The sequence below is a fragment of the Amblyraja radiata genome, chromosome 12 (genome assembly GCF_010909765.2).
Source record: "Amblyraja radiata isolate CabotCenter1 chromosome 12, sAmbRad1.1.pri, whole genome shotgun sequence".
NCBI lineage: Eukaryota > Metazoa > Chordata > Chondrichthyes > Rajiformes > Rajidae > Amblyraja > Amblyraja radiata.
In genome coordinates, this window is record NC_045967.1 from 4,491,332 (window position 1) to 4,515,741 (window position 24,410).

A 24,410-nucleotide genomic window follows, 5' to 3' on the forward strand; every position below is an offset into this window, starting at 1 on the left:
CAAGGGACCTACATTTGTTTTAACTAATCTTTTTCTCTTCACATATCTATAAAAGCTTTTACAGTCAGTTTTTATGTTCCCTACCTTGCTCTAGGAGGGTTAGAGAATACCTTGCTCTAGGAGGGTTCGTGTTGTAGATACCCCTCATAAGCTTGGAAACTAGAGGGTGAGATCCTACAGTGTGCTGTCCTAATCCCTGCCATAAGTATGCTGATAGGTCACTCCTGGCGCAGTTAATGCACTGAAATTCCAAAACATTGGTTGCAGAAGCTGTATTGTACGAAATGTTAGTCCTTGTACAATATATCTCCCATTTCCTGATGTAGGAGAGATACTGCTACTTGGTGGATTCTCGGTATGCCGCTGTGATTATATTCATGGTTCTGTCCGTCAGCCTCAGGTCCAGAAGCGGTCTTTTTAAATTCTGCAAATTATCAGATTGATCCTGTCATGGCATGGGTGACTCTCGCCTGTCACAGGATGGACCAACAAATCCGGCCATTTAGGGACGGACATACATGGTTCAGAGACCATGTCCAGAACCACAGGGAACCATGGCTGAGTAGGCCAATCGGGTACCAACAAAATACCTGACGCAGAGTCTTGTTGTATTTTGCGTAAGACCTGACTGATGAGGCAGAAGGGGGGAAAAGCATAGAAAAACAATTTTCCCCAGTCCAGCGAGAAAGCGTCCATCGCTGCTGCCCCAGGGTCTGGTTCCCAAGCGACATATGTTGGCAACTGGTGATTCAGTCTAGATGCAAATAGATCGATATCTGGTGTTCCATATTGCGTTACAATATCAGCAAATACTTTGTGGTCCCACATCCATTCGGTGTTGTCATTAAATTTTCGTGACCTGGTGTCTGCCACTGTATTGAGTTTACCTGGTAGGTAAGTAGCTGATATCCAAATATTTCTATTGATGCACCATTGCCAAATTGTATTAGCCAGATTGTCACATGATATCGATTTGATTCCACCCATATCCAGGTCGTTAAACAGCTTGGACTTCTGCGTCGACCCCGTTACATCCACAGAGGCTCTCGGCGCAGGCGTGTTTGCTTAAACCACGGACATTCCATTCCATCCGTCTGCTCACTACCACGCTCTGCCCCCCCTCAACCGCGTCACCCCCCACCCCAGCTGACCGCACGCACTGTCAACCGGGACAACCTCAGATCTCTCCAGCCTGCCCCCATCCCTCCACCCTCTCACAATGCCAACTTTGCCCTCCTCAACACCAGGTCGCTCAACAACAAAGCCCTTGCCCTCCATGAACTAATCCTTGACAACACTCTGGACTTCCTTCTGCTCACTGAGACCTGGCAACAACTCAATGTCTTCTTCTCCCTCAATCAAACATCCCCACCTGGATTTAATTACATTTCCAAGCCCCGCCCCTCCCGCCATGGAGGTGGCCTCGCTGTTATTTTTAACCAGAATTTTCGTATCACTGAACTCACCTTCCCCCCAGTAGCATCATTTGAATTCCTCGCCTTCAAAGCCCTTTCCTCCATGACAGTCATCCTCATTTACCGGCCACCTAAACCAAACCCCTCCTTCCTATCTGACTTCACTGAACTCCTCACACTTGCCTCATCCCTCTCCTCACGTCTGTGACTTAAATATTCACATGGACTCCCCCACCTGCAAGCTTGCATCTGAATTCGCCTTTTTACTGGACAACTTCTCTCTCACTCAGCACGTCACCTTTCCCACCCATGACAAAGGTCACATCCTTGACCTGGTCTGCTCCACAAATCAACCGGTACTCGACCTCCATCCATGCCTCTTCCCCCTCTCTGATCATAAGCTTATACGGTTCACCATCCCTTCTCCGACACCTCGCCCCCGCTTCCTCCGAGAAATCACCTTCCGTAATCTAAAATCCATTGATTCCCACCATCTCTCTGACCTGCTCTCCACCACTCTCCCCCTGGACTCAACCCCCATCTCACCTGATGATCTCACAAACCATCTCAACTCCACCTTGTCTACCTCCCTCAACACTCTGGCCCCCCTCAAAACAAGAACCGTAACTTTCAACACATCCTCACCCTGGTACACACCTGCACTTCGTAAACTGAAACAGACTGGTCGCCAACTCGAACGACTTATAAATAAATCATCTCTCACAGTCCACCTTGAAGCTTACAAACTCCACCTCACTGACTACAAAGATGCCCTCATTGCTGCAAAATCTGCCTACCTCTCCTCCATATTCACCGATCCCTGCCTAAACCACAGAACCCTCTTCTCCACAGTGGGCAACCTCCTCAAGCCTCGAGCCAACACTCTCCCTACCTCTACTCCGGATCTCTGCAACTCATTCCTCCACTTTTTCGCTGATAAAATCAGCACCGTCTATCAATCTTTATCCCCTGTACCCGACTCCCCAGCATCTACTCCACCACCTACCAATGCCCCTCCTTTCAACATCTCCACTGACCTCCTTACCCCTCCTCCACACTGCTTCCTCTCCCAGTTTGGTCACCCCTATTGAAATCTCCAAACTCATCAGCTCTTCCAAACCCACTACCTGCTCCATCGATCCTCTCCCCACTCCCCTGTTGAAGTCCTGCCTCCCCGTTCTCTGCCCCTACCTCACTAATCTCTTCAACTCCTCATTGTCCCCTCCGCTTTCAAAACTGCTGCCGTTACACCAATCTTAAAGAAACCTGGTCTTGATCCCTCCTCTCTCATTAACTACCGCCCAATCTCAAACCTCCCCTTTCTTTCAAAAACCCTGGAGCGTATCGTTGCGTCGCAACTTCATTCCCACCTCCTTGCGTGTAACCTACTTGAACCCCTCCAATCTGGCTTTCGCCCCCTCCATAGCACAGAAACTGCTCTCCTCAAAGTCCTCAACGACCTCCTCACCTCTGCTGACACTGGTTCCCTCAACATCCTCATCCTCCTCGACCTGAGCGCAGCCTTCGATACAGTGAACCATAACATCCTGCTCACCAGACTCAAAGACCTCGGCATTGAAGACTCTGCACTCAGCTGGCTCCGTTCCTACCTTTCCAACAGATCCCACTTCATCTCTCTCCACAACCACACCTCTGCTACAGCCGCAGTCACTCAAGGCGTTCCCCAAGGCTCCGTACTCGGCCCCCTCCTCTTCATCATCTACATCCTCCCCCTTGGTCAGATACTCCGCCACTTCAATCTGGACTTCCACTGTTACGCTGATGACACCCAGATTTACCTTGGCACCAAATCCCCCCACAACTCCCCCCCCCTCTCCCATATCAACTCCTGTTTGTCAGCTATAAAAACCTGGATGCAACATAATTTCCTCAAACTCAACAGCGATAAGACAGAATTCCTCCTCATAGGCTCCAAAGCCACACTCAGCAAAATCAATAGCCCCACTCTCACCATCGACGGCACCACTGTCTCCCCATCTCCCCAGGCCCGCAACCTTGGCGTGATCTTTGATTCCACCCTCTCCCTTGAGCCTCACATCCGCCATGTCATTAAAACCTCCTTCTTTCATCTCCGCAACATCGCCAAACTCAGACCCTCTCTCACACCGCCTGCTGCTGAAAGACTCATCCATGCCTTCATCTCCTCCCGACTGGACTATTGCAACTCACTTCTCCTTGGCATCAGCTCCACCTACATCAACCGACTCCAACTGGTCCAGAACGCAGCCGCCCGACTCATCACCCACACCAAATCCTGGCATCACATCACTCCAGTCCTCAAAAAACTTCACTGGCTTCCCATCTCCCACCGGATCACCTACAAAATCCTGGTCCTCACCTACAAAGCCCTCCACCATCTGCCCCCCCCCCCCCCATATGTCACTGACCTCCTCTCCCCCTACCAACCCTCACGGTCCCTCAGATCCACATCAGCCGGTCTCCTCTCCATCCACAAGTCCAACCTCCGCAGTTTTGGGGACAGAGCCTTCTCCAGGGCAGCTCCCAGGCTCTGGAACTCCCTCCCCCAACTGATCCGCAATTCCGTGTCCCTCACCATCTTCCAGTCCCGCCTCAAGACCCATCTCTTCACCTCTGCCTATCCTTAGCCCCACGTCCCCGTCCCTTTTCATCTGTGCATTAATTGCCTCATACTATGTTTTGTATTGAATTCTGTCTTTACTTTGTGTACTAGTCATGTCTCTACTATTAATTTCATTCCCCTTGCATGTTTTTCCTCTACATGCTCAATTTTTGTAAGGTGTCCTTGAGACTCTTGAAAGGCGCCCATAAATAAAATGTATTATTATTATTATTATATGATTAATGTATGCCACCACTGTGGTATTATCAATTTGTAAGCGGACATGCAGATGGTGCATTTTTGAGCAATATGCTTTTAGCCCATAGAACGCACCCAATATCTCTAAATAATTTATACCCAGTGTTTATAGTAAAGATGATTCATGTGCATCCCATCTACCACCACAACTGGATATAGTATTAGTAGCACCCCAACCATGAGCGCTGGCATCAGTTTGTAATATAACTGATGGGTTACTGAGAATGATGGGGCTGGAGCTATGCCGTATGTTTTGCCTCCACCATTGTAACTCCAAAATTGCTTTAGCTCATAATTGCATTGGTCGGTCGAAATGACCAGCATGATGTTTTAGTGCTTGCACCGTTGCTCTTTGTAAATTTTGGTAATGCAAAGGTCCAAACTGTGTGGCTGGAAATGCAGCTACAAGTTTTCCAATTACCCATGCTACCTGTCGAATAGATGGTTGACTGATGACAACAAGGTTGTTGCAGGCCTCCATTAAGTCTGCTGCCTTGCTCTTTGGCAAAGTTACAGACATGTGGATAGAGTCAATAGTGAACCCCAGATAATCCATAGTTGTAGAAGGCGTCAACTTAGATTTATCTGGATGGATGATAAACCCCAGTTTTTCAAACAATAGTTTGGTAGCTGATACAGCTGATTTGGCTAAATCCAGGGTTTTTCCTACAATTAATATATCATCAAGATATGCCATGACAATATGTTTCTGTTTTCGGAGAAACGCCCAGGCTGGTTTTTAATATCTTAGTAAATAGTCTGGGGGCTGATGTTAAAGCATTAGGCAACGCTTTATACTGTCAGAGCTGCCCCATCCAGTTAAACTTCAGATATCGGCGATGATCCTTCTGTATAGGTACCGAATAGTATGCATCTTTTAGATCGATGCAAGCCATGAAGTAACCTTCGGAAATCAATTGTTTGGCAGTAACAAAGGTTTTCATTTTGAAGTGAATGTACTTTACAAAAGTATTCAGTTTAGTCAAATCAATGATGATGCGGCATCCACCATCTTTTTTAGTTTTTGTGAAAATGTTGGACACAAATTCTGGAGAGTCGTGTTGGGATCTCTCAATTACTCCTTTGGCATATAGCCTCCCCAGCTCTGCATGACCTTCCAGTTTTTCCTGTTGTGAAAGCACAAACTCTCGGCTAGGCGCATGTTGAACTGGGGAAATGTCTTTATGAATAAACTCAATTTCGTATCCCTGAATACTATGTAGTATATAAGGGTCAGTAGTTATAGACCTCCATGCCTCCCAAAGCAGGTGTAACCTACTCCCAGTTAGTATAGAACTTACACCTTCTATGTTCTGGAAGGAACCAGACCCACCTACCTCCATGGTTACCGGTGGAGTGTTCATTTCTTCTGCTTCTGCCTCTTCGGAGGAAGAGGCGCCGGAGTGCGGGGTTGGCGCATCTTCCACGAAGGTCGCTCTGGGCCGTGGCCTAAAAAAGACCTCGGTGTTGGTTGTGCGGCCATCGTGCTTTCACCAGCGTCCTGGTGTCGTTGCCTGCTGGTGGGTGCGTAGGGGTGCTGCCGCCGGAGATGTAAGGTCTTGCTCGAAGTTGACGCCTTCATGAGCCCGACGGCTTTGGCTTCCTTGTCGAGCTCTTTAACCTGCTTAGATAGATTGCCCCCAAATAGCAGTACTGGTAGTTTACACAACCCTGCAAATTTGGGGTTCAAAGCCGGTCGAATGGCGTTTTTTCTTAGGCAATTGATTTCAAATTGCGTGTTGCAGAGAAGTGCCAGTGCATCCTGTTGTGTCTGACATCTCTGTTCCATCCACCGATCGAGCAAACGCCATTATTCCCGAAGCCAACAATTTTAGTATTTTCTGCATCTTCACCTCTTGGGTTCGGATGCCTGCACCGATGTACCCTCAGATAGAACTGTTTACTGCAGGAACATAGTGAGACACAGTTCTCAGGTGCCATATATTTGGCTGTTGTTTCATTCAACACTTGTTCCTGCAGCTGGTTGAATGAAAGGTAATCAATGCTTGCTGCTAGCTTTGGCTGTAACGGCTGTCCCGTTTGCGCTGGCATCGCAAACTTTGAGACCACCCCAAGCAGCTTTTGTGGATCCTGCACCCCTAGCACACTCGCGGTGTCTTCAGCCAATCCCCTGTCTTCGGGGCCAACCCAGCCCTGGCCCGTAATGCTCCCCTGTCGAGGGAGATGCATTATGCAGCCCTTGGTAAGGTGCTGCCATGGGTGTCCCAGGACCCCCATGGTGACAATACTCCATATCGCGGAGCATGTCACGTTGGAGCATCTGCTCCATCAACCGTTCCATGCGGGATATGCGGTCACCTCCGCTGCTCGCCGGCAGCGAGTCTTCCTGGCCCGACTCATCCGAGTCGACCGGCCTGGCCGACTTTTGCTTGGCTTTTCCCCCAGTCCGCGGCGCTGGTTCGGACTGTGCAGGTGCCATGTCGGTGACTGTTAATCGCATAGATTGCGATCCAGGTGCCGCCGGTCACTACTTACTGCCCGTACTTTCGCGGTCCCCCGCAGCCAGTCTAAACGCGACCCGTTTGGATTTCTTTCCTTTGTCCATAGCTCTCCTTCTGTAACACAGAAAACAAAGCACAAACACGACCTCAGATTAGCAAACTTACCTGTCGGTCCCGTTTTTAAATCTTGCCGCTGCGGGGGAACGCTTCACCCCGCCAGTCGCTGCGCAATGCGTTAGACGATATGTCGTGCTGGCGGGGTCTTCACGTAGTCACTCACGTGACTCCGAAGTAAAATGAAGGATGACACAAAATTGCTGGGGAAACTCAGCGGGTGCAGCAGCATCTATGGAGCGAGCCTATTTCCTTCGCTCCATAGATGCTGCTGCACCTGCTGAGTTTCCCCAGCAATTTTGTGTACCTTCGATATTCCAGCATCTGCAGTTCCCTTTTGAATAAAATGAAGGATGTGCTTGTTCTGGAAGGATTCAGATGACCATATTACCTTGACGGAGATGCTATTTGTTTTCCTTTTCCGTATCGTATCTCCGTCAACATCGAGGAGTTGGCGGCCTTTGCTGGAGACCAATTTCAGGAACTCCACCCCGGGGTGCCTGCAGGACTTTAACATCCCAGAGCCCGCGATCGCTTTGCCAGGGATCGACCTCTGAGCTCCACCGCGGGTGCCTGCGGACTTTAGCATCACAGTGCTCGCGGTCTCTGGTCAGACTGACTTCGGGAACTCCAAGCCGCAGGAGCTTCAACCGCCCCGACGGAAAGTTTGACCGCCCCGACTGCGGGAGAGAAATGAGGGAAGAGGATTAGACTTTATTGCCTTCAATACAGTGAGGAATGTGGGTGGGGAATCGCTGTGGTGGATGTTTATGTAGTTGTGTGTTGTTTTTTTAGTATAACAGTGTGGCTGCTCCCAAGGATCGGGCCATTTCCACTATCGAACCCCTCGGCACGGGAATGGACGAATCCGGGGGCGGCCCTTAGCTACAGGGATAAAGGGCAGTGGTTTAGGCGCGATCTTTCTGGTCCCATCTGGACAGGAGAAAAACACCTAATTAAAGTCCTCCCGAAATACCTGGCTCCTCGCCTTCATTTCGGGCCTATTGCCGCGCCACAACTGTATGGTAATTCGCATATCACTACCTTAATTTGTACACGTGACAATAAAAGACCTTTGAAACCTTGTCTGCATAGGATAGTGTTAGTGTGTGGAGATCGATTTTTGGCACAGACTCAGTGAGCCGAAGGGCCTGTTTCTGCTCTTTCTCTCTAAACTAAAAAAAAAAAAAAAGTACTGGGAAATGGGATTAGAGAGACTATTTCTACCCAGCTGTAATCAGGTAACTGAAACATCCCATCACCTTCTAGACGGCAGTCTTGACCTACCATCCACCTCATTGGAGACCCACAGACTATCTTTAATCGCACTTCGCTGGGCTTTATCTTGCACTAAACGTTTTTCCCTTTATCCTGTATCTGTTCCCGGTGGACGGCCTGATTGTAATCCTGTACAGTCTTTCCGCTGACTGGATAGCATGCAACAGAAAAGCTTTTAACTGTACCTCGATACATGTGACAATAAACTAAGCTGAAGTAGTGAACTGACATGGAGGACCTGTTTCTGTATGACACTCAATTAAACTTGTTTTCTTGTATTTAAAAAATTCAATGGGTAAAATTACTCAACTGGGAACATCTGATAAGGTGTGTAAATATGAATATTGTCATAAGGTAATTGTGGTTAGAGAATGTCCTGAACTATTGATTTATTGAGGTAAATCAGTAATTCCTAATATCAGAGGGTCTGCTGTTCAACACAAGAGATATAGCAAAACAGATATTGCATGATAACAAAAAGATATTCTTGAAAACCTGAGAATTTTCCGTTTGTCATTCACAATTATTAAGATAACTTGATATTTTGTAATGTTCTACAAATCAAAAATGTGCTTTGGTATCATATCCTATGTATTTTGTATATTAAGGATCTATTTTAGAATATGTACTTCACTGTTATAGAATATATTTTGAGAATTTGTGTATATATCTTTCATTATTTAAATTCTTGAAACTTCTGGAATTTGACAGACTTCAGTAATATAGCTCTGTTGTTTTCCCTCCTCAAGGTAACTGAATTGGCGACAGTTAAACGCCCTCAGGAGAGATCGTACCTTCTTGAAAGATGGATGGAGGATGGCGGTGTCATGGTTTTAGGTTATGAAATGTATCGTAATCTTGCACAAGGCAGAAATGTGAAAAGTAGGAAGATGAAAGAAATATTCCAGAAGACTTTAGTCGACCCTGGTGAGATATTTTAATGATTTATTGTTCTTCAAAGAAGTTTTGATCACATTCCAATTTTTCAATTGCATGTTGGCAGTATGTGCAAATCCATATTGTACAACTACACAGGATGTGCATTAGGCTGATGAATGGTAGAGCCTGGACCAACATTTATTTAGATCATAGCTGACTTAACTCCATATGCTTTTTCATGATATTCCTCAATACCTTTGGTTCACAACAATCTCCCACTTTCTGATTTATAATAAATAATGAACCTTTTATCAGCTGCTGTGTGTTGAAGACTGTCATATTTTCCATCCCTTCCTGTAGGTGTACTTCATTGGAATTTTTAGCTTATCAAGTTAATAAGCCATATAGCATGACCTCAAATGCGAAAGCTTTCTTTGCAGTGAAATGTGCTCTGTCCTATATGTGTGGAGCAGCATGAGGTTTGTATAGCTGCGGCGTAAATCAATCCTGGTTGATATGATAATTTTCTATTAACTTTTGATGAATTCTGTAACAGTCCTTGATATTTTCATGTCCTGTGTACATAGATACTACCTCCACGCCACCACAAAGACTCTTCCACTGCATTAGCTTGATTTTGTTATTTCTAAAGTACTCTTTTTGTTTAGGATAGAGGGTTGTGAATTTTTGGAGTCCACTAACTCAGTGCGTGTGGAAACTCCATTAATTGACTAGGAAGATGTTTATACACAAAGGGGCGATTGGGAGGGATTATGGATTTGAAATAGTTTCACGTACAGTTCATATCAGTTGTGAATTTATTCAATGGTCAGGTGGTATTGAAGGACTATGTGAGATCCTTGCATCGTTATATTCTTGAAGACTTATTGAAGGTCAACGCAAGTTAAAATGCTTTTTTGTCAAGTTTAAAAAAAAGATACATCAAGTGGGCAATATAATTTAAATTGCCAACATCATTGTAGTAATCGATTGAAAAATAAAACCAACACGAGAACAGTTTGGGATGAATGTTTATTATGTCAACATTTATTAATACTTCATATACTCTGACTCTAAATGATCTGTAATTCGTCCAACAACTGTGGTATTTAAAGATGGACCCAGGCATGGGTATAGAGCAAAGATACTAGAGCTTTGGTATAGAGTGAGTAGTGTAGGGGCTGAGCATATATCCTTGAGGTGCACTTGTGCTGATGGTTATTGAGGAGGAAGTGTTTCTGCCAATTCGTACCAATTGTGATCTGTTGATGAATTCCCTGACTATGGTAACAAGTTTGGAGACGATTATGGTATTAAACGCCAAGTTGTAGTCTATGAACAGCCTGGTGTATGTGTTTTCATTGTCCAAGTGGTCCACTGAGAAATCGCATCCTCCGTTGATATTTTGTGGCGGTAGGCAAATTGGAATGGGTCGAGGTTCTTGTTGTGTTATGAGTTAATATGCGCCATAACCTCAAAACACTTCACCACCACGGACACTAGTGCCACCAGTCAGTAGTCATTGAAGCACATCACATTACTTGGAACCTGTATTATGGACGCTCTTTTAAAACAGGTGGCAACCTCAGACTTCATTAATAAGAGGTTGAAGATATCCACAAAAACTCCAATCATTTGGTTCACGCAGGTTTTGAGAACATTACCAATTATACCGTCAGGTCCAGGCACTTTCTGAGGGTTCACCATCCTGAAGGATCTTCTGATGTAGCCTCAGTAACTGCGATTACAATACCGTCAAGCTATGGGGGCTTGAGAATGCACATCTGTGTCCTCCTTATCGCAGTATGTGTAGAACATATTGAGCTCGTCTGGGAGTGATGCCTTGCTGTCGCTTGACTATTTTGGTTAAGACCCCTAGTTTTGCCTTGTAGGAAGTGAATAGTGTGCAAGTCCTGACAGAGCCGTCGAACATCAGTCTCATCCTCCAGTTTAGCCTTTTTGATGGCCTTATTAAAGTAGTTTCTGAATTTATTGTATGAATCTGCGTAGCCAGACTTGAATGCCCGAGATCTGGTCCTCAGATGATTGCTCAAAACCAGGAACTCCTGGTTCATTCAAGGCTTCTGGTGGGGGAGCACTTGGATGGGTTTCATGGGAACACACACCTCCAAACATTTCCTTGTGAAGTCACTGACAACTAGCGTGTTTGTTATGGTCCGTTACCGAGTCCTTGAATATCACCCAGTCGACTTCAAGCAGTCACATGGTCGTTCCTCTGTGGTCTCCGCCACTGGGGCTGCGTTCTTCAGCTGTTGCCTGTAGGCAGGAAGAAGGAGCACAGCCAAGTGGTCCAATTTCCCAAAGTATGGTGCGAGATGGAGCAAAAGGAATATCTGACGGTGGAATAACAGTGGTCGAGGGTGTTTGATCCTCTGGTGCTGCAGGATACGTGCTGGTTGTAGTTTGTGAGTGACTTCTTCAAGCTGGCTTTGTCGAAGTCTCCAGTTATGATAGGAAAGACGTTGGGGTATGCTGTCTGTTTTTTGTTGACCACAACATGGAGCTCCATCAGTGTGAGATGAACATCTGGCTGGAGTGCGATGCAATCCGCGGTAATGATGATGGAGGTGAATTCCCTCAGGAGGTAGAAGGGACGGCACTTAATTGCCAGGTGTTCCAGTTGTGGAGAGCAGGAGTTGGACAGGACCGCTACATCGAAGCACCAAGAGGAGTTTACCATGAGGTAGACACCATTGCCTGTTTTTTCCCCTGATGCCTCTGATCTATCCATGCAATGAGTGGAGGAACCTTCAGTTTTGAGGGCTGAGTCTGAGGAGCTGGGGTGAGCCATGTCTCTGGAACAGAACACACTCTCACCTCCCTTTGATAAAGCAATCTTGCCATTAAGTCTTCAACATTTTTCTCAAGGGACTGAACATTGGCCAGTTGAATGGTGGGGAGGTCGTAGTCCCCTGCGCTTCCATCTTACTTGGAAGCCCACCCATCAGTCTAATTTCTGGGAACAATGGAGGCTTCCCCAGTGTTTCCTGGCACTGTATTGACAATGATCCTCCATGACTGCCTTGCAATTGGCAGCTCAGTTGTTGGCAGTACATCACAGTAGTGCTAATCCATTTAAATGGATTAGCAGCTAATCAGTTACAGCACTGATTTCGGCTGTTTCTTTTATCTAAATGTTCAGAACTGCTATATTTGATATTTTGCCGTTGTGTTGCTTGCAAAATGTTGCCACAGAATGGCGCTATTTTAAAATATTCCTTAGTTTTCCCCGCATTTATCCCTCATTTTACTACAGCAGATTATTGTTATTTATTGGAGCATAGTTACAAGATGGCTACTGCTCATACATTCCAGGAATGCTTACATGACAAAAAATGAAGTACTTCATTGGCTGTAAAGTGCTTTGGAAAGTTATTTCTGAAAGAAAAATGGAAAATTCAATAAATGTCAATTTGTCTTTCACAAGCTCTGATTAATAAAGTTCAAGAAAGGTATTCCTTTTGATATGTTGCCATGAAAATTGTTACGACAATTTTAATTTAGTTGATATTTGACAAAACATTTCCATAGTCAATGCATCATTTCCATAGTCAATGCAATGCTAAACCATAAAAATCAGTTGTGTAAATCTGCTCTCTATATTTCATGAACCACAAATTTTTCAGTGAGTAATAAAAACATTAACCTTTAGTTTCATGTAGAATTGATAGTTCATCATAAATTCAGTGTTGTGCAGAGTTGGTTAGTACCATGTATTCCTATTTAGAATAGTCGCTGAATTTTCTCAGCTGTAAAATTTGACTGTTTTATTCAGTATATCTCTGATTTTCTTCAATGACAAACCCCATAGATTATGAGATTGGACTATATATCTCCTCACTTCCCTTAGCTACACACCTAAGACGCAATTGTTCTTACGTAATTTCTTGGAAATTGTGAAGAGAAAGTTTGACAAAACAAACTACAATATGCTGGAAAATATCATGATATAAACATTAAAATATTGATGGAGTGATCCAACTTTGTTTGCCAGTGGTTTTAGTGGAGAAACATGTTAACATCATTTTATAATTGCAAATGGTTGCCAGATTGCAGTAACATTTGTAATGATCTCCATCTCCAAAAAGTTGCAAAGTCGGCTGGTTCTTATCTTAGGTTCTGACTTTTCAAAAGAAGGTCTGCTTTTCTTTTTCCTCTGAAACGTTTTGAACACTTAACTAATTGGTCTATTTAAACTTGATTGCTGCGATTGCTTTTCTCTGCACTGACTGCGTGGCTGTTAGATAAAGGTTTTTTTTTTTATAGAATTATAGATTTTAATTTTATTTTCCTTTCCATCATCCTTGTTATCCCAAAATGTGCCTTAATTTTTATTTTATTTCATTATCTTTCATAACAGGCCAATAAATTAGTTAGGTTTTGGAGTTTAGTTTAGAGATACAGTGAGGAAACAGGCCCTTCGGCCCACTGAGTCCGCACCGACCAGCGATCCCCGCACATTAGCACTATCCTACACACACTAGAGACAATTTACACATACATCAGGCCAATTAGATTACATACCTGTAAGTCTTTGGAGTGTGGGAGGAAACTGAAGATCTCGGAGAAAGCCCAAGGGGAGAACGTACAAACTCCGTACAGACAGCACCTGTAGTCGGGATCGAACCCGGTTCTCCGATGCTGTAAGGCAGCAACTTTACTGCTGCACCACCGTGCTGCCCCTTGTTCAGTGAATTGCTATGCCTGAAATTTATTAAAGTAATTGAAAATGTAGGATTTCCTCATAATCTCCTGTGCCCACCCCACCCAAAATCCCCCAGGCTAAGTTTCATCTTCACAACGTATAAGGAGATGTTAGACACAAGATGCTGGAGTAACTCAGCTGGACAGGCAGCATCTCTGGAGAGAAGGAATGGGTGACGTTTCGGGTCGAGACCCTTCTGCAGTTCTTTCCTACATACAGTACCCTCCATCATGTTCGGAACAAAGACCCGTCTTTTATTTATTTGCTTCTACTCCATAATTTGAGATTTGTAATAACGTGGTTAAAGTACATATTGTCAGATTTTAATAAAGGCCATTTTCATACATTTTGGTTTCACCATGTAGAAATTACAGCAGTGTTTATACATAGTCCCCCCATTTCAGAGCACCATAATGTTTGGGCCACAGCAATGTCATGTAAATGAAAGTAGTCATGTTTAGTATTCTGTTGCATGTCCTCTGTATGCAGTGCCTGCTTGAAGTTTGCGATTCATGAACATCACCAGTTGCTGGGTGTCTTCTCTGGTGATGCTCTGCCAGGCCTGTATTGCAGCCATCTTTAGCTTATGTTTTGGGGGCTAGTCCGCTTCACTTTTCTCTTCAGCATGCTCAATTGGGTTCAGATCGGGTGAAGGTGGATGCTATGAGAATGCAGGGTGACGGCCACTCAAGAATTGACAATTTTTTAGCTTTGACAAACTCCTTTGTTGCTTTAGCAGTATGTTTGGGATCATTGTCTTGCTGTAGAATGAACCACCGGCCAATGAGTTTTGAGGCATTTGTTTGAACTTCAGCAGATAGGATGCGTCTATACACTTCAGAATTCATTATGCTACTACCATCATCAATGAAGATAAGTGAGCCACAACCTTCAGCGGCCATACGTGCCCAGGCCATAACACCCCCACCGATGACGTGGAATGCTTTGGATCTTGGGCAGTTCCTTCTCTCCTCCATACTTTGCTCTTGCCATCACTCTGATATAAGTTAATCTTCGTCTCATCTGTCCACAAGACCTTTTTCCAGAACTTTGGTTGCTCTTTTAAGTACTTTTTGGGAAACTGTAACCCAGCCATCCTATTTTTGCAGCTAACCAGTGGTTTGCATCTTGCATTGTAGCCTCTGTATTTCTGTTCATGAAGTCTTCTGTGGACATTGACAAATCCACACCTGACTCCTGAAGAGTGTTTTTGATCTGTCGGACAGGTGTTTGTGGATGTTTCTTTATTATTGAGAGATTTCTTCTGTCATCAGTTGTGGAGGTCTTCCTTGGCCTGCCAGTAAGCTCGCCGTTTAGTAAGCTCATCAGTGCTCTCTTTCTTCTTAATGATGTTTCAAACAGTTGATTTTGGTAAGCCTAAGGTTTGGCTGATATCTAACGGTTTTTTCTTGTTTCTCAGCCTCATAATAGCTTCTTTGACTTTCATTAACATAACTTTGTTGATCATGTTGATAACCAGCAATAAAAGTTTCCAAAGGTGATGGAAAGACTGGAGGAAAGACTTGGTGCAGAGAGCTCTCTTTTTCCTGCATTAAGGAGGCAATTAAACACACCTGAGCAATTACAAACACCTGTGAAGCCATATGTCCCAAACATTGTGGTGCCCTGAAATGGAGGGAGTTTGTATAAACACAGCTGTAATTTCTTCATGGTGAAACCAAAATGTATAAAACTACCCTTTAATAAAATCTGACAATGTGCACTTTAACCACATGTGATTTTTTTCTATTACAAATCTCAAATTGTGGAGTACAGAGGCAAATAAATAAATGATGGGTCTTTGTCCCAAACATTATGGAGGGCACTGTATAAGAAAATGTCAGTTCATTTCACCTAAGAGAATAGAACCACCAGATTTCAAAGTTGTTAATTTTCTCTTCAGTAAATGTTTAGTCTAATTTAGCGTTCTGCTTGCTATATCCCCCACCAGTGCCGAGGTGAAGAACATCGAGGATTTTAGGAGTGAGGGAGGAGGATCCTGTTGAAAAATAAGCATACAGACTGGCAAAAAGTGATTTTTGATCACGATAAGTTGACATCGAAACTTGATTGGATTAAAGCTATTATTCCTTTATTTAAGAAGGGCAGCAGTGAAAAGCTTGATACAGGTTGTACCTGGTTTAACAACGCCTGACTTGTGTGTCGCCCTAACCTGCCTGCATGCTTTTGGGAGACGGGCAGCATGGATTTGCTGGCTGCAATGGGACTGTTCTGTACATCAAACCAAGGAAGAATACATTCTCGTTAACACATTGATGACAGTTTGTGAATCCCAACTAGGGACGTGCTCTAGGGACGTGCTGTTCTCGCCATCAGCAGTGGCCTTTTTGAAACCATCAATACCATTTAAAAGCTTGCCTGCAGTAAAATCTTTTAAAAGAACATGGCGTAGTCCAAGATCAGCTTGGACTAAATTTGCTGACATCAATTTTATTAAGTATGGCAAACCAAGATTTAAAATGCTTCTCCAGACCACCTATTCCTATGGGACAACACATCTCTCCTGGTATCTCCCATATAGGGGCTTGTTTCATAGCTGCACACCCAAATTGCTTCAGGATACAAACAGTTCTCGGGAACAGACGCCTGCTGTGACCCAAGTGGCACCTGTAACCATGGGTTGGTGAGCTTAGTGCCAACGCAGGGTACCCTCTCGATGGGCTTTGTCCCACCCCAATCTCTGCTCTAGCTTTCTCCCCCTACTGGAATCAGCTAGGAGACAATTGAAATTTAAATACAAGTTCTTTAAGGAGTGATGTCAATACGCAGTTTAACATTCTCTTCCTCAAAATAAATTTGCTAATAGGCCATTTATTAATTTTATATTGTAGCTTGCTGTTAATCTTGCACATTGGGAAATTAGAGCAAAGGCTGATGCACAGATTTACGGCAAATCAGACTTGGCCTCATTGTATTGTGAAATGAGCTCAAGGTGGAAAATGGCCAATTACTATTTTGTATCTTTTGTTTAAATAAATAATCATAATTATTTAAATCTAATGATGTGATATTTTATGAATAAAGTTCCCAATTGAATGCTTTGTCTATATAAGGTTATAAAATATTAGTCAGTATGTTGCTGCAGTATGTAACTGCAGATGCTGTTTTTTACCGAGGATGGACACAAAATGCTAGAGTTACTAAAGGCCCTGTCCCACTTTCCCGAGTTACTCACGATCTCTCCTGAGTTTTCCTCTTGATTTGAACTTGGAGAATTAAGGTAATAGCCATTCGTAGGTACTTGGGGCTATTTTTTTAACTCGTGGACTTTTTTCAACATGTTGAAAAAACGTCCCAACTTACCTGATGCCCCGAGTTTCTACGGCTGGCATTACGAGCCGCTACAAAACATCTATGGACTCCTACGGCCTCCTACGAGCTCGCTACCGACATTTCCCGAGTTCGAATCAAGGGGAAAACTCGGGAGAGTTCGTGAGTAACACGGGAAAGTGGGACAGGGCCTTTACTGTCTGAGTGACGTTCCGGGTTGAGGTCTGAAGACCCGAAACGACACCCATTCCGTCTCTCCAGAAGGCTGCCTGGCCCACCGAGTTACTCCAGTATTTTTAGTCTATAGTCAGTACATTAATCTGGTTTAAATAGTCTCTGATACTGTTGGACATATTGCTAATTTTCTATCAAATCTCTCATTATTAATTCTTGGTCCCAATCTGCCTTTCATTTCTTCGCCTTATTTATGTGTCTACCCCCTTGATAACAGTATCTGGAGAGATGGATCAGCTTCCACCTGACTGCTACCTAGTTTAAATTCTGCAGCTGCCTGTCAACTCCAGGAGATAATTGTTAGACATCCAGTTTTGGACAAGATCAGGTTTCCTTCAGCTAAAATATTGGGAACACAGTAAAGGAACAATTTGAATAATTTGAAGTCTTGACAACATACGTTTGTGAAGAATATTTTATGATATTATAAACAGTTTCATAATTTTCTCGTGTTTAAAAATATTACAGCTAAATTTGTTTTTCTGGTTATAACAATTGAAGTGGAACATTGGTCTCTATTACCTGGAGTAGAGAGAGAGAGAGAGAGAGAGAGAGAGAATGTGTGTGGTAGGAGAGAGGGCAGAGATGTGTGAATATTGTGCCACACAACGCACACATTACATCTTGATGCAAAGTAGCTGAGAAGCCATTTATTGCAAATGTGCTGCATTTACGGTGATTGGCTTTATAGGCAATTATCAAAACCATTTTGGAGAAGTGTTGCAAATGGGATCATGAGGGCGTCATGTCAGTCATTTAGTGGGGGGGGGGGACGTAACATTTCTTAAAATGTTTAATTTGAAATCTTGTAGTTAACCTGACCACCGAACAAAGGGGTGCAACACATTGCCCCTTACTGGCCAAAGCTTAAAATTATTTGAAATCAAGTAAACCTTTGGCAATGGTTGTATGTAATAGGAATCATCTGCTTTTACAAAACATAATGCTATATTGTCAAATGGGGAAGAGGGGGGGGGGTCAAAATTACCATAATCTAGAGGTTTGACATGAGAAAATCATACTTATTAAAAGTTTACAGAAATATTGTAACATTAATTGTTAATGTTAAGCTGGAAAAGGTACAGAGAAGATTTACAAGGAGGTTGCCAGGACTCGAGGGCCTGAGCTATAGGGGAAGGTTGAGCAGGCTAGGAATCTATACCTTGGAGCACAGGATGGGTGATCTTATAGAGGTGTGTATGATCATGAGGGGATCAGATATTCTCAGATAGTAGGAGAATCAAGAACCAGAGTAGGTTTAAGGTGAGGGAGGAAAGATTTAGAAAAGTAAAGAAGGAACCAGAGGGTACGTTTTCTACACAAAGGGTGGTGAGTGTATGGAACATCCTGCTGGAGGAGGTAGTTGAGGCAGGTACGATCACAACATTTAAAATACATTGGACGGTATGTAGATTGCATAGGTTTGGAAGGATACGGGCCAAATACAGGCAGGTGGGACTAATGTGGATGGGGTTGGCATGAGCAACTTGGGCCGAAGGTATGACTAAGATGTTAATGGTTCACAAAATAATTGTTTTTAAATGTACATTAATGTTTATCAATTGCAATTATGCATATTGTAGATTAATCATTAATGTGTTTAGTTAAAAAGGTTTAATTTGATTTCTTTACCAGAAATATTATTATTATTTTTTATCTCCAGTTCTATTTGAGGGCTAATTAGATATAATTTTTAATTAATAAATAAAACTGGAATAGTTTGTAATTTGCTCCCCGTCTTTATATTTATGACTATTTATAGCCAGTAAAATAACTGATGCAGCAAGGTTGTATCATAAATAGTTCTTAATGCTCTTGCATAATGTTTAGAATACAGAAACAAAATTGCTGAAACAGATGATATAGTTTGGAAATTCCGTTACTGAGAATTTGCATCGCATTATATCAGTGATTTTAAATCTTGGCTCTAGGGTTTGTGGAAGTCTTTCAAATTATTTCAAATTACTTGATTTCTCCTGCAGGACCAGACTTTGTTGTCTGTGATGAAGGCCATATACTTAAAAATGAAGCTTCGGCAATATCAAAGGCAATGAATTCTATCAGAACAAGAAGGAGGATTATTCTAACAGGGACACCATTACAAAACAATCTTGTTGAATGTAAGTGCATCTGTTTTATCACTATTTTCTTCTGATTACATTAATACTATGAATTACAGAACATTTAAACATTTATGTTAATGCTTTTAGTTTTATTGATAAATTTAGCGCACAAATGAATTAATCAGCTTAACTGATTCATGCCAGTGTTAATGCTACAAGTAAACCTCCCCAAAATCTAACAAAAAATAGTTAAGACCAAAGTTGGACCCTTGAAGACTGAAAAGGGTGGATTTATTATGGGGAACAAGGAAATGGCAGATGAGTTGAACAGGTACTTTGGATCCGTCTTCACTAAGGAGGACACAAACAATCGTCCTGATGTACTAATGACCAGAGGATCTGGGGTGACGGAGGATCTGAAGGAAATCCACATTAGGCAGTAAATGGTGTTGGGTAGACTGATGGGACTGAAGACTGATAAATCCCCAGGGCCTGATGGTCTGCATCCCAGGGCTCTAGAAATCATGGACACAATGTTCTATAGATTCAGGATCAGTTCCTGTAGAGTGGAGAGTAGCTAATATTATCCAACTTTATAAGAAAAGCGGGAGAGAGAAAACAGAGAATTATGGACCAGTTAGCCTGACATCGGTGGTGGGGAACATGCAGGAGTCAATCATAAAAGATAAAATAGCGGCACATTTGGATAGCAGTAACAGGATCGGTCCGAGTCAGCATGGATTTACGAAGGGGAAATCATGCTTGACTAATCTTCTGGAGGATGTAACTAGGAAAATGGACAAGGTTGAGAGCCAGTGGATGTAGTGTACCTGGACTTTCAGAAAACATTTGATAAGGTCCCACATAGGAGATTAGTGGGCAAAATTTGGGCACATGGTATTGGGAGTAGAGTGCTGACATGGATATAAAATTAGTTGGCAGACAAGAAACAAAGAGTAAGGATTAACAGGTCTCTTTCAGAATGGCAGACATTGACTAGTGGGGTGACGCAGGTCTCGGTGCTGGGACCGCAGCTATATTTATGATTTAGATGAAGCAATTACAAGTAACATTAGCAAATTTGCAGATGACAGATAACTGGGTGGGAGTGTGAACTGTGAGGAGGATGCTATAAGGATGCAGGGTGACTTGGACAGGTTGGGTGAGTGGGCAGATGCAGTTTAATGTGGATAATGAGCTTTGTCACAGTGGGGCTCTCATCTGATGTTGCTTCCAAGCTGGAGTATGTCAGCCGCTCTGGGGAAGAAAAAGGAGGTGGCAGCGGTGGTGGGTGGGGGAGCTAGGGAATAGGAGGCGGGTGGAAGCAGAGGGAAGGCCCCCCCCCCGGCCCCCCCCCCCAACGAAAGTGCTGTCCCCAGAGGCTATAATGTGAGCTGCAACACATCTGTGTCGCCGGAACGTGTGGTGCATGAAGAAGGGCGAGTCGTGAGTTGGGTCGGAAGCCGGGGCTCTAAATTGCCTGGTAGACGGTGGGAGCCTGCGATGGGTCGACAGGTCAATACAGCATGGAAACAGACCCTTCAGCCCAACACGTTCATGTCGACCAAAGTCCCATTAGCCTGCATTTATCTCTTTAAACCTTCCCTATCCATGAGTTAACCTAAATTTCTTGGGCCTAGATTGAGGTGATATTTTACATTTGAATGAGGGTTGTTTGGCTGAGAAGAAAACAAAAGTTTTTTGTTTAATGTTTTTAATTATTGAAAACCTGTTGGAGTGGTTTGTGTTTGATCTCTTTAAGACGTTTAAATGTTTATAGTATTTTTCAAAGATTTAAAATGATTCTGTAGTTTAGGGATTGCTGGCTGTCAAAACTTCTGATGAGTTTCATGAGCAGGCATTACATCACTGAAACTCTGCCACTCAAGGCCTTAATTACTTATCTCCAGGACCACCTGAGACAGTAAGATTGGTCTTCTGAGGCAAAAACAGCTGAATTTACAGTTGGGCTCTAGGTGCAGTTATGTCACTTCTGGGAAGTCTGGTCTAAGTATTTGACATGTTTCTCTTGCAGATCATTGTATGGTGAATTTCATTAAGGAGAATCTTCTTGGCTCAATAAAAGAATTCAGAAACAGATTTATGAATCCGATTCAGAATGGGCAATGCGCAGACTCCACTTTAGTGGATGTAAGAGTAATGAAGAAACGTGCCCACATATTATATGAGATGTTAGCAGGTTGTGTGCAGGTAAGTGCTAAAGCTAATTGTTTATGTTAAGTAAGGTGCGACCGTGGCTGAAAAGGGAAGTCAAGGACAGTATAAAAATAAAAGAGGAGAAGTATAATATAGCAAAGATGAGCGGGAAGGCAGAGGATTGGGAAACTTTTAAAGAGCAACAGAAGACAACTAAAAAGACAATACGGGGAGAAAAGATGAGGTGCAAAGGTAAGCTAGCCAAGAATATAAAGGAGGATAGTAGAAGCTTCTTTAGGTATGTCAAGAGGAAAAAATTAGTTAAGACAAATATGGCTCCATTGAAGACGAGTTGAACAGGTACTTTGGATCTATCTTCACTAATGAAGACACACAATCTCCCAGATGTACTAGTGGCCAGAGGGTGATGGAGGAACTGAAGGAAATTCACATTTGGCAGGAAATTGTGTTGGGTAGACTGATGGGACTGAAGGCTGATAAATCCCTAGGCCCTGGTGGTCTGCATCCCAGGGTACTTAAGGATGTTGCTCTAGAAATCGTGGACACATTGGTGATCATTTTCCAATGTTCTACAGATTCAGGATCAGTTCCTGTGGATTGGAGGGTATCTAATGTTATCCCACTTTTTAAGAAAGGTGGGAGAGAGAAAATAGGGAATTATAGACCAGTTAGCCTGCCATTGGTGGTGGGGAAGATGCTGGAATCAATTATAAAAGATGAAATAGGGACACATTGGTTAGCAGTAACAGGATCGGTCCGATTCAGCATGGATTTACGAAGGGGAAATCATGCTTGACTAATCTTCTTGAATTTTTTGAGGATGTAGCTAGGAAATTGGACAAGGGACGGCCAGTGGATGTAGTGTATCTGGACTTGATAAGGTCCCACATAGGAGATTAGTGGGCAAAATTACAACACATAGTATTGAGGGTAGGGTACTGACATGGATAGAAAATTGGTTGGCAGACAAGAAACAAAGAGTAGGGATCATTGGCGGAAATCCCGGGGGGGGGGGGGGGGGGGGTTGTGGGGCGGGGGGCGATCCCCCCCCATTTTTTGTAATCTCGATTTTTAAAACCCAGTGAAATCACCTCTTTCCGCGAGACAGTGGGGGTGGGACTGCTGATCGAGGGCGCCAATTGGACAAGAGAGACGTCGGTCAGCGGGTAATGGGGGCGGAACATGATGATTCAGCGTGATGATTGGAGGAGAGAGGTGTCGGTCGGAGGTGGAAGTAGGTGGGACTGAGGATAGAGTGCTGTGATTAGAGGAGGGAGATGTGCCAAGGTCATAGGGTCACAACGGTAGACCTGCGCCTCATCCGCAGCCAGGATCGATCCCGGCTGGCTCTCCGGCGCTGCAATCGCTGCCGAACCTCCACTGGACCATCCCCGTCCACACCCGAGTGCCCCCCACGCCCGGGGGTGGCCAGAGACATCGGGAGTCAGACGGGCACGGTTCCCACAGCGGGAGAGTTGTAAACCCAGCTCAACTCTCCCGCCGGGTTAAGCTACAGCCCTGCCTGGACAAGGGAAATATGGCCCAGGTTTACAACCAGTGATGAGAAGCAGCGCTAGCTCCACGGCTCCGGACTGGTATTCCGTCAGTCCAGGCAGGGCTGCAGGTTAACCCGGCGAGACAGGCAGAGTTGAGCTGCATTCAGCGCTGGATTGAGCTGTAATTACCATTCACAGAGCCCACGGCAGAAGCCTTCGAAGGTAGGGATTAACGGGTCCCTTTCAGAATGGCAGGCAGTGACTAGTGGGGTTCGCAAGGTGCTGGGACCGCAGCTATTTACAATATACATTAATGATTTGGATGAAGGGATTAAAAGTGACATTAGCAAATTTGCAGATGACACAAAGCTGGGTGGCTGTGGTGAACTGTGAGGAGGATGCTATGAGAATGCAAGGTGACTTGGACAGGTTGGGTGAGTGGGCAGATGCAGTTTAATGTGGATAAATGTGAAGTTATCCACTTTGGTGGCAAAAACAGGAAGGCGGATTATTATCTGATGGTGTCAAGTTGGGAAACGATCAAATACAATGAGATCTGGGGGGGGTCATCGTTCATCAGTCACTGAAAGTAAGCATGCAGATACAGCAGGCAGTGAAGAAAGCTAATGGCATGTTGGCCTTCATAACAAGAGTAGTTGAGTATAGGAGCAAAGAGGTCCTTCTGCAGTTTTACAGGGCCCTAGTGAGACCACACCTGGAGAATTGTGCAGTTTTGGTCTCCAAATTTGAGGAAGGACGTTCTTGCTATTGAGGGAATGCAGCGTGGGTTCACGAGGTTTATTCTCGGAATGGCGGGTCTGTCATATGTTGATCGAACGGACGACTGGGCTTGTATTCTCTGGAATTTTGAAGGATGAGAGGGAATCTTATTGGAACATACAAGATTATTAAGGGATTGGACATGCTAGAGGCAGGAAACTTGTTCCCAGTGTTGGGGGAGACCAGAACCAGGGGCCACAGTTTAAAAATAAGGGGTAGGCCATTTAGAATGGAGATGAGGAAAAACGTTTTGACAAAGGTTGTGAGTCTGGAAACATACTGCCTCAGACGGCGGTGGAGGCCAATTCTCTGGATGCTTTCAAGAGAGAGTTAGATAGAGCTCTTAAAGATAGCGGAGTCAAGGGATATTGGGAGAAGGCAGGAACGGGGTACTGATTGTGGATGATCAGCCAGGATCACAGTGAATGACAGTGCTGGCTCGAATGGCCTACTCCACCTATTGTCTATTCCAGTTTGGGTACAAATTGGCAAAAAAATTAATGAAATAGAAGCAGAAGTAGTTTTTTGTTGCTTTGTCATTTTAATAAGATTATGGCTAATGTTTTAGTTCAATGGCACTTTCTAGCACCAACCCCAAGTTTTTTGATTCTTTAAAAAAAAAAATCCTCTTGAA

At 43.9% G+C, this 24,410-nt stretch overlaps 1 protein-coding gene across 8 annotated transcripts in view; it reads left to right on the plus strand.

Annotated features, from left to right (window-relative positions):
• atrx (ATRX chromatin remodeler) overlaps positions 1 to 24,410 on the plus strand; it is a 246,827-nt gene that overhangs the window by 140,547 nt on the left and 81,870 nt on the right. For all 8 annotated transcript variants that reach the window (XM_033030134.1, XM_033030129.1, XM_033030127.1 and 5 more), the window contains 3 exons: positions 8,879 to 9,056; positions 19,242 to 19,379; positions 21,358 to 21,533. In XM_033030134.1, coding sequence (XP_032886025.1) covers positions 8,879 to 9,056; positions 19,242 to 19,379; positions 21,358 to 21,533 — 492 coding nt within the window. The remainder of the gene's footprint in view (positions 1 to 8,878; positions 9,057 to 19,241; positions 19,380 to 21,357; positions 21,534 to 24,410) is intronic.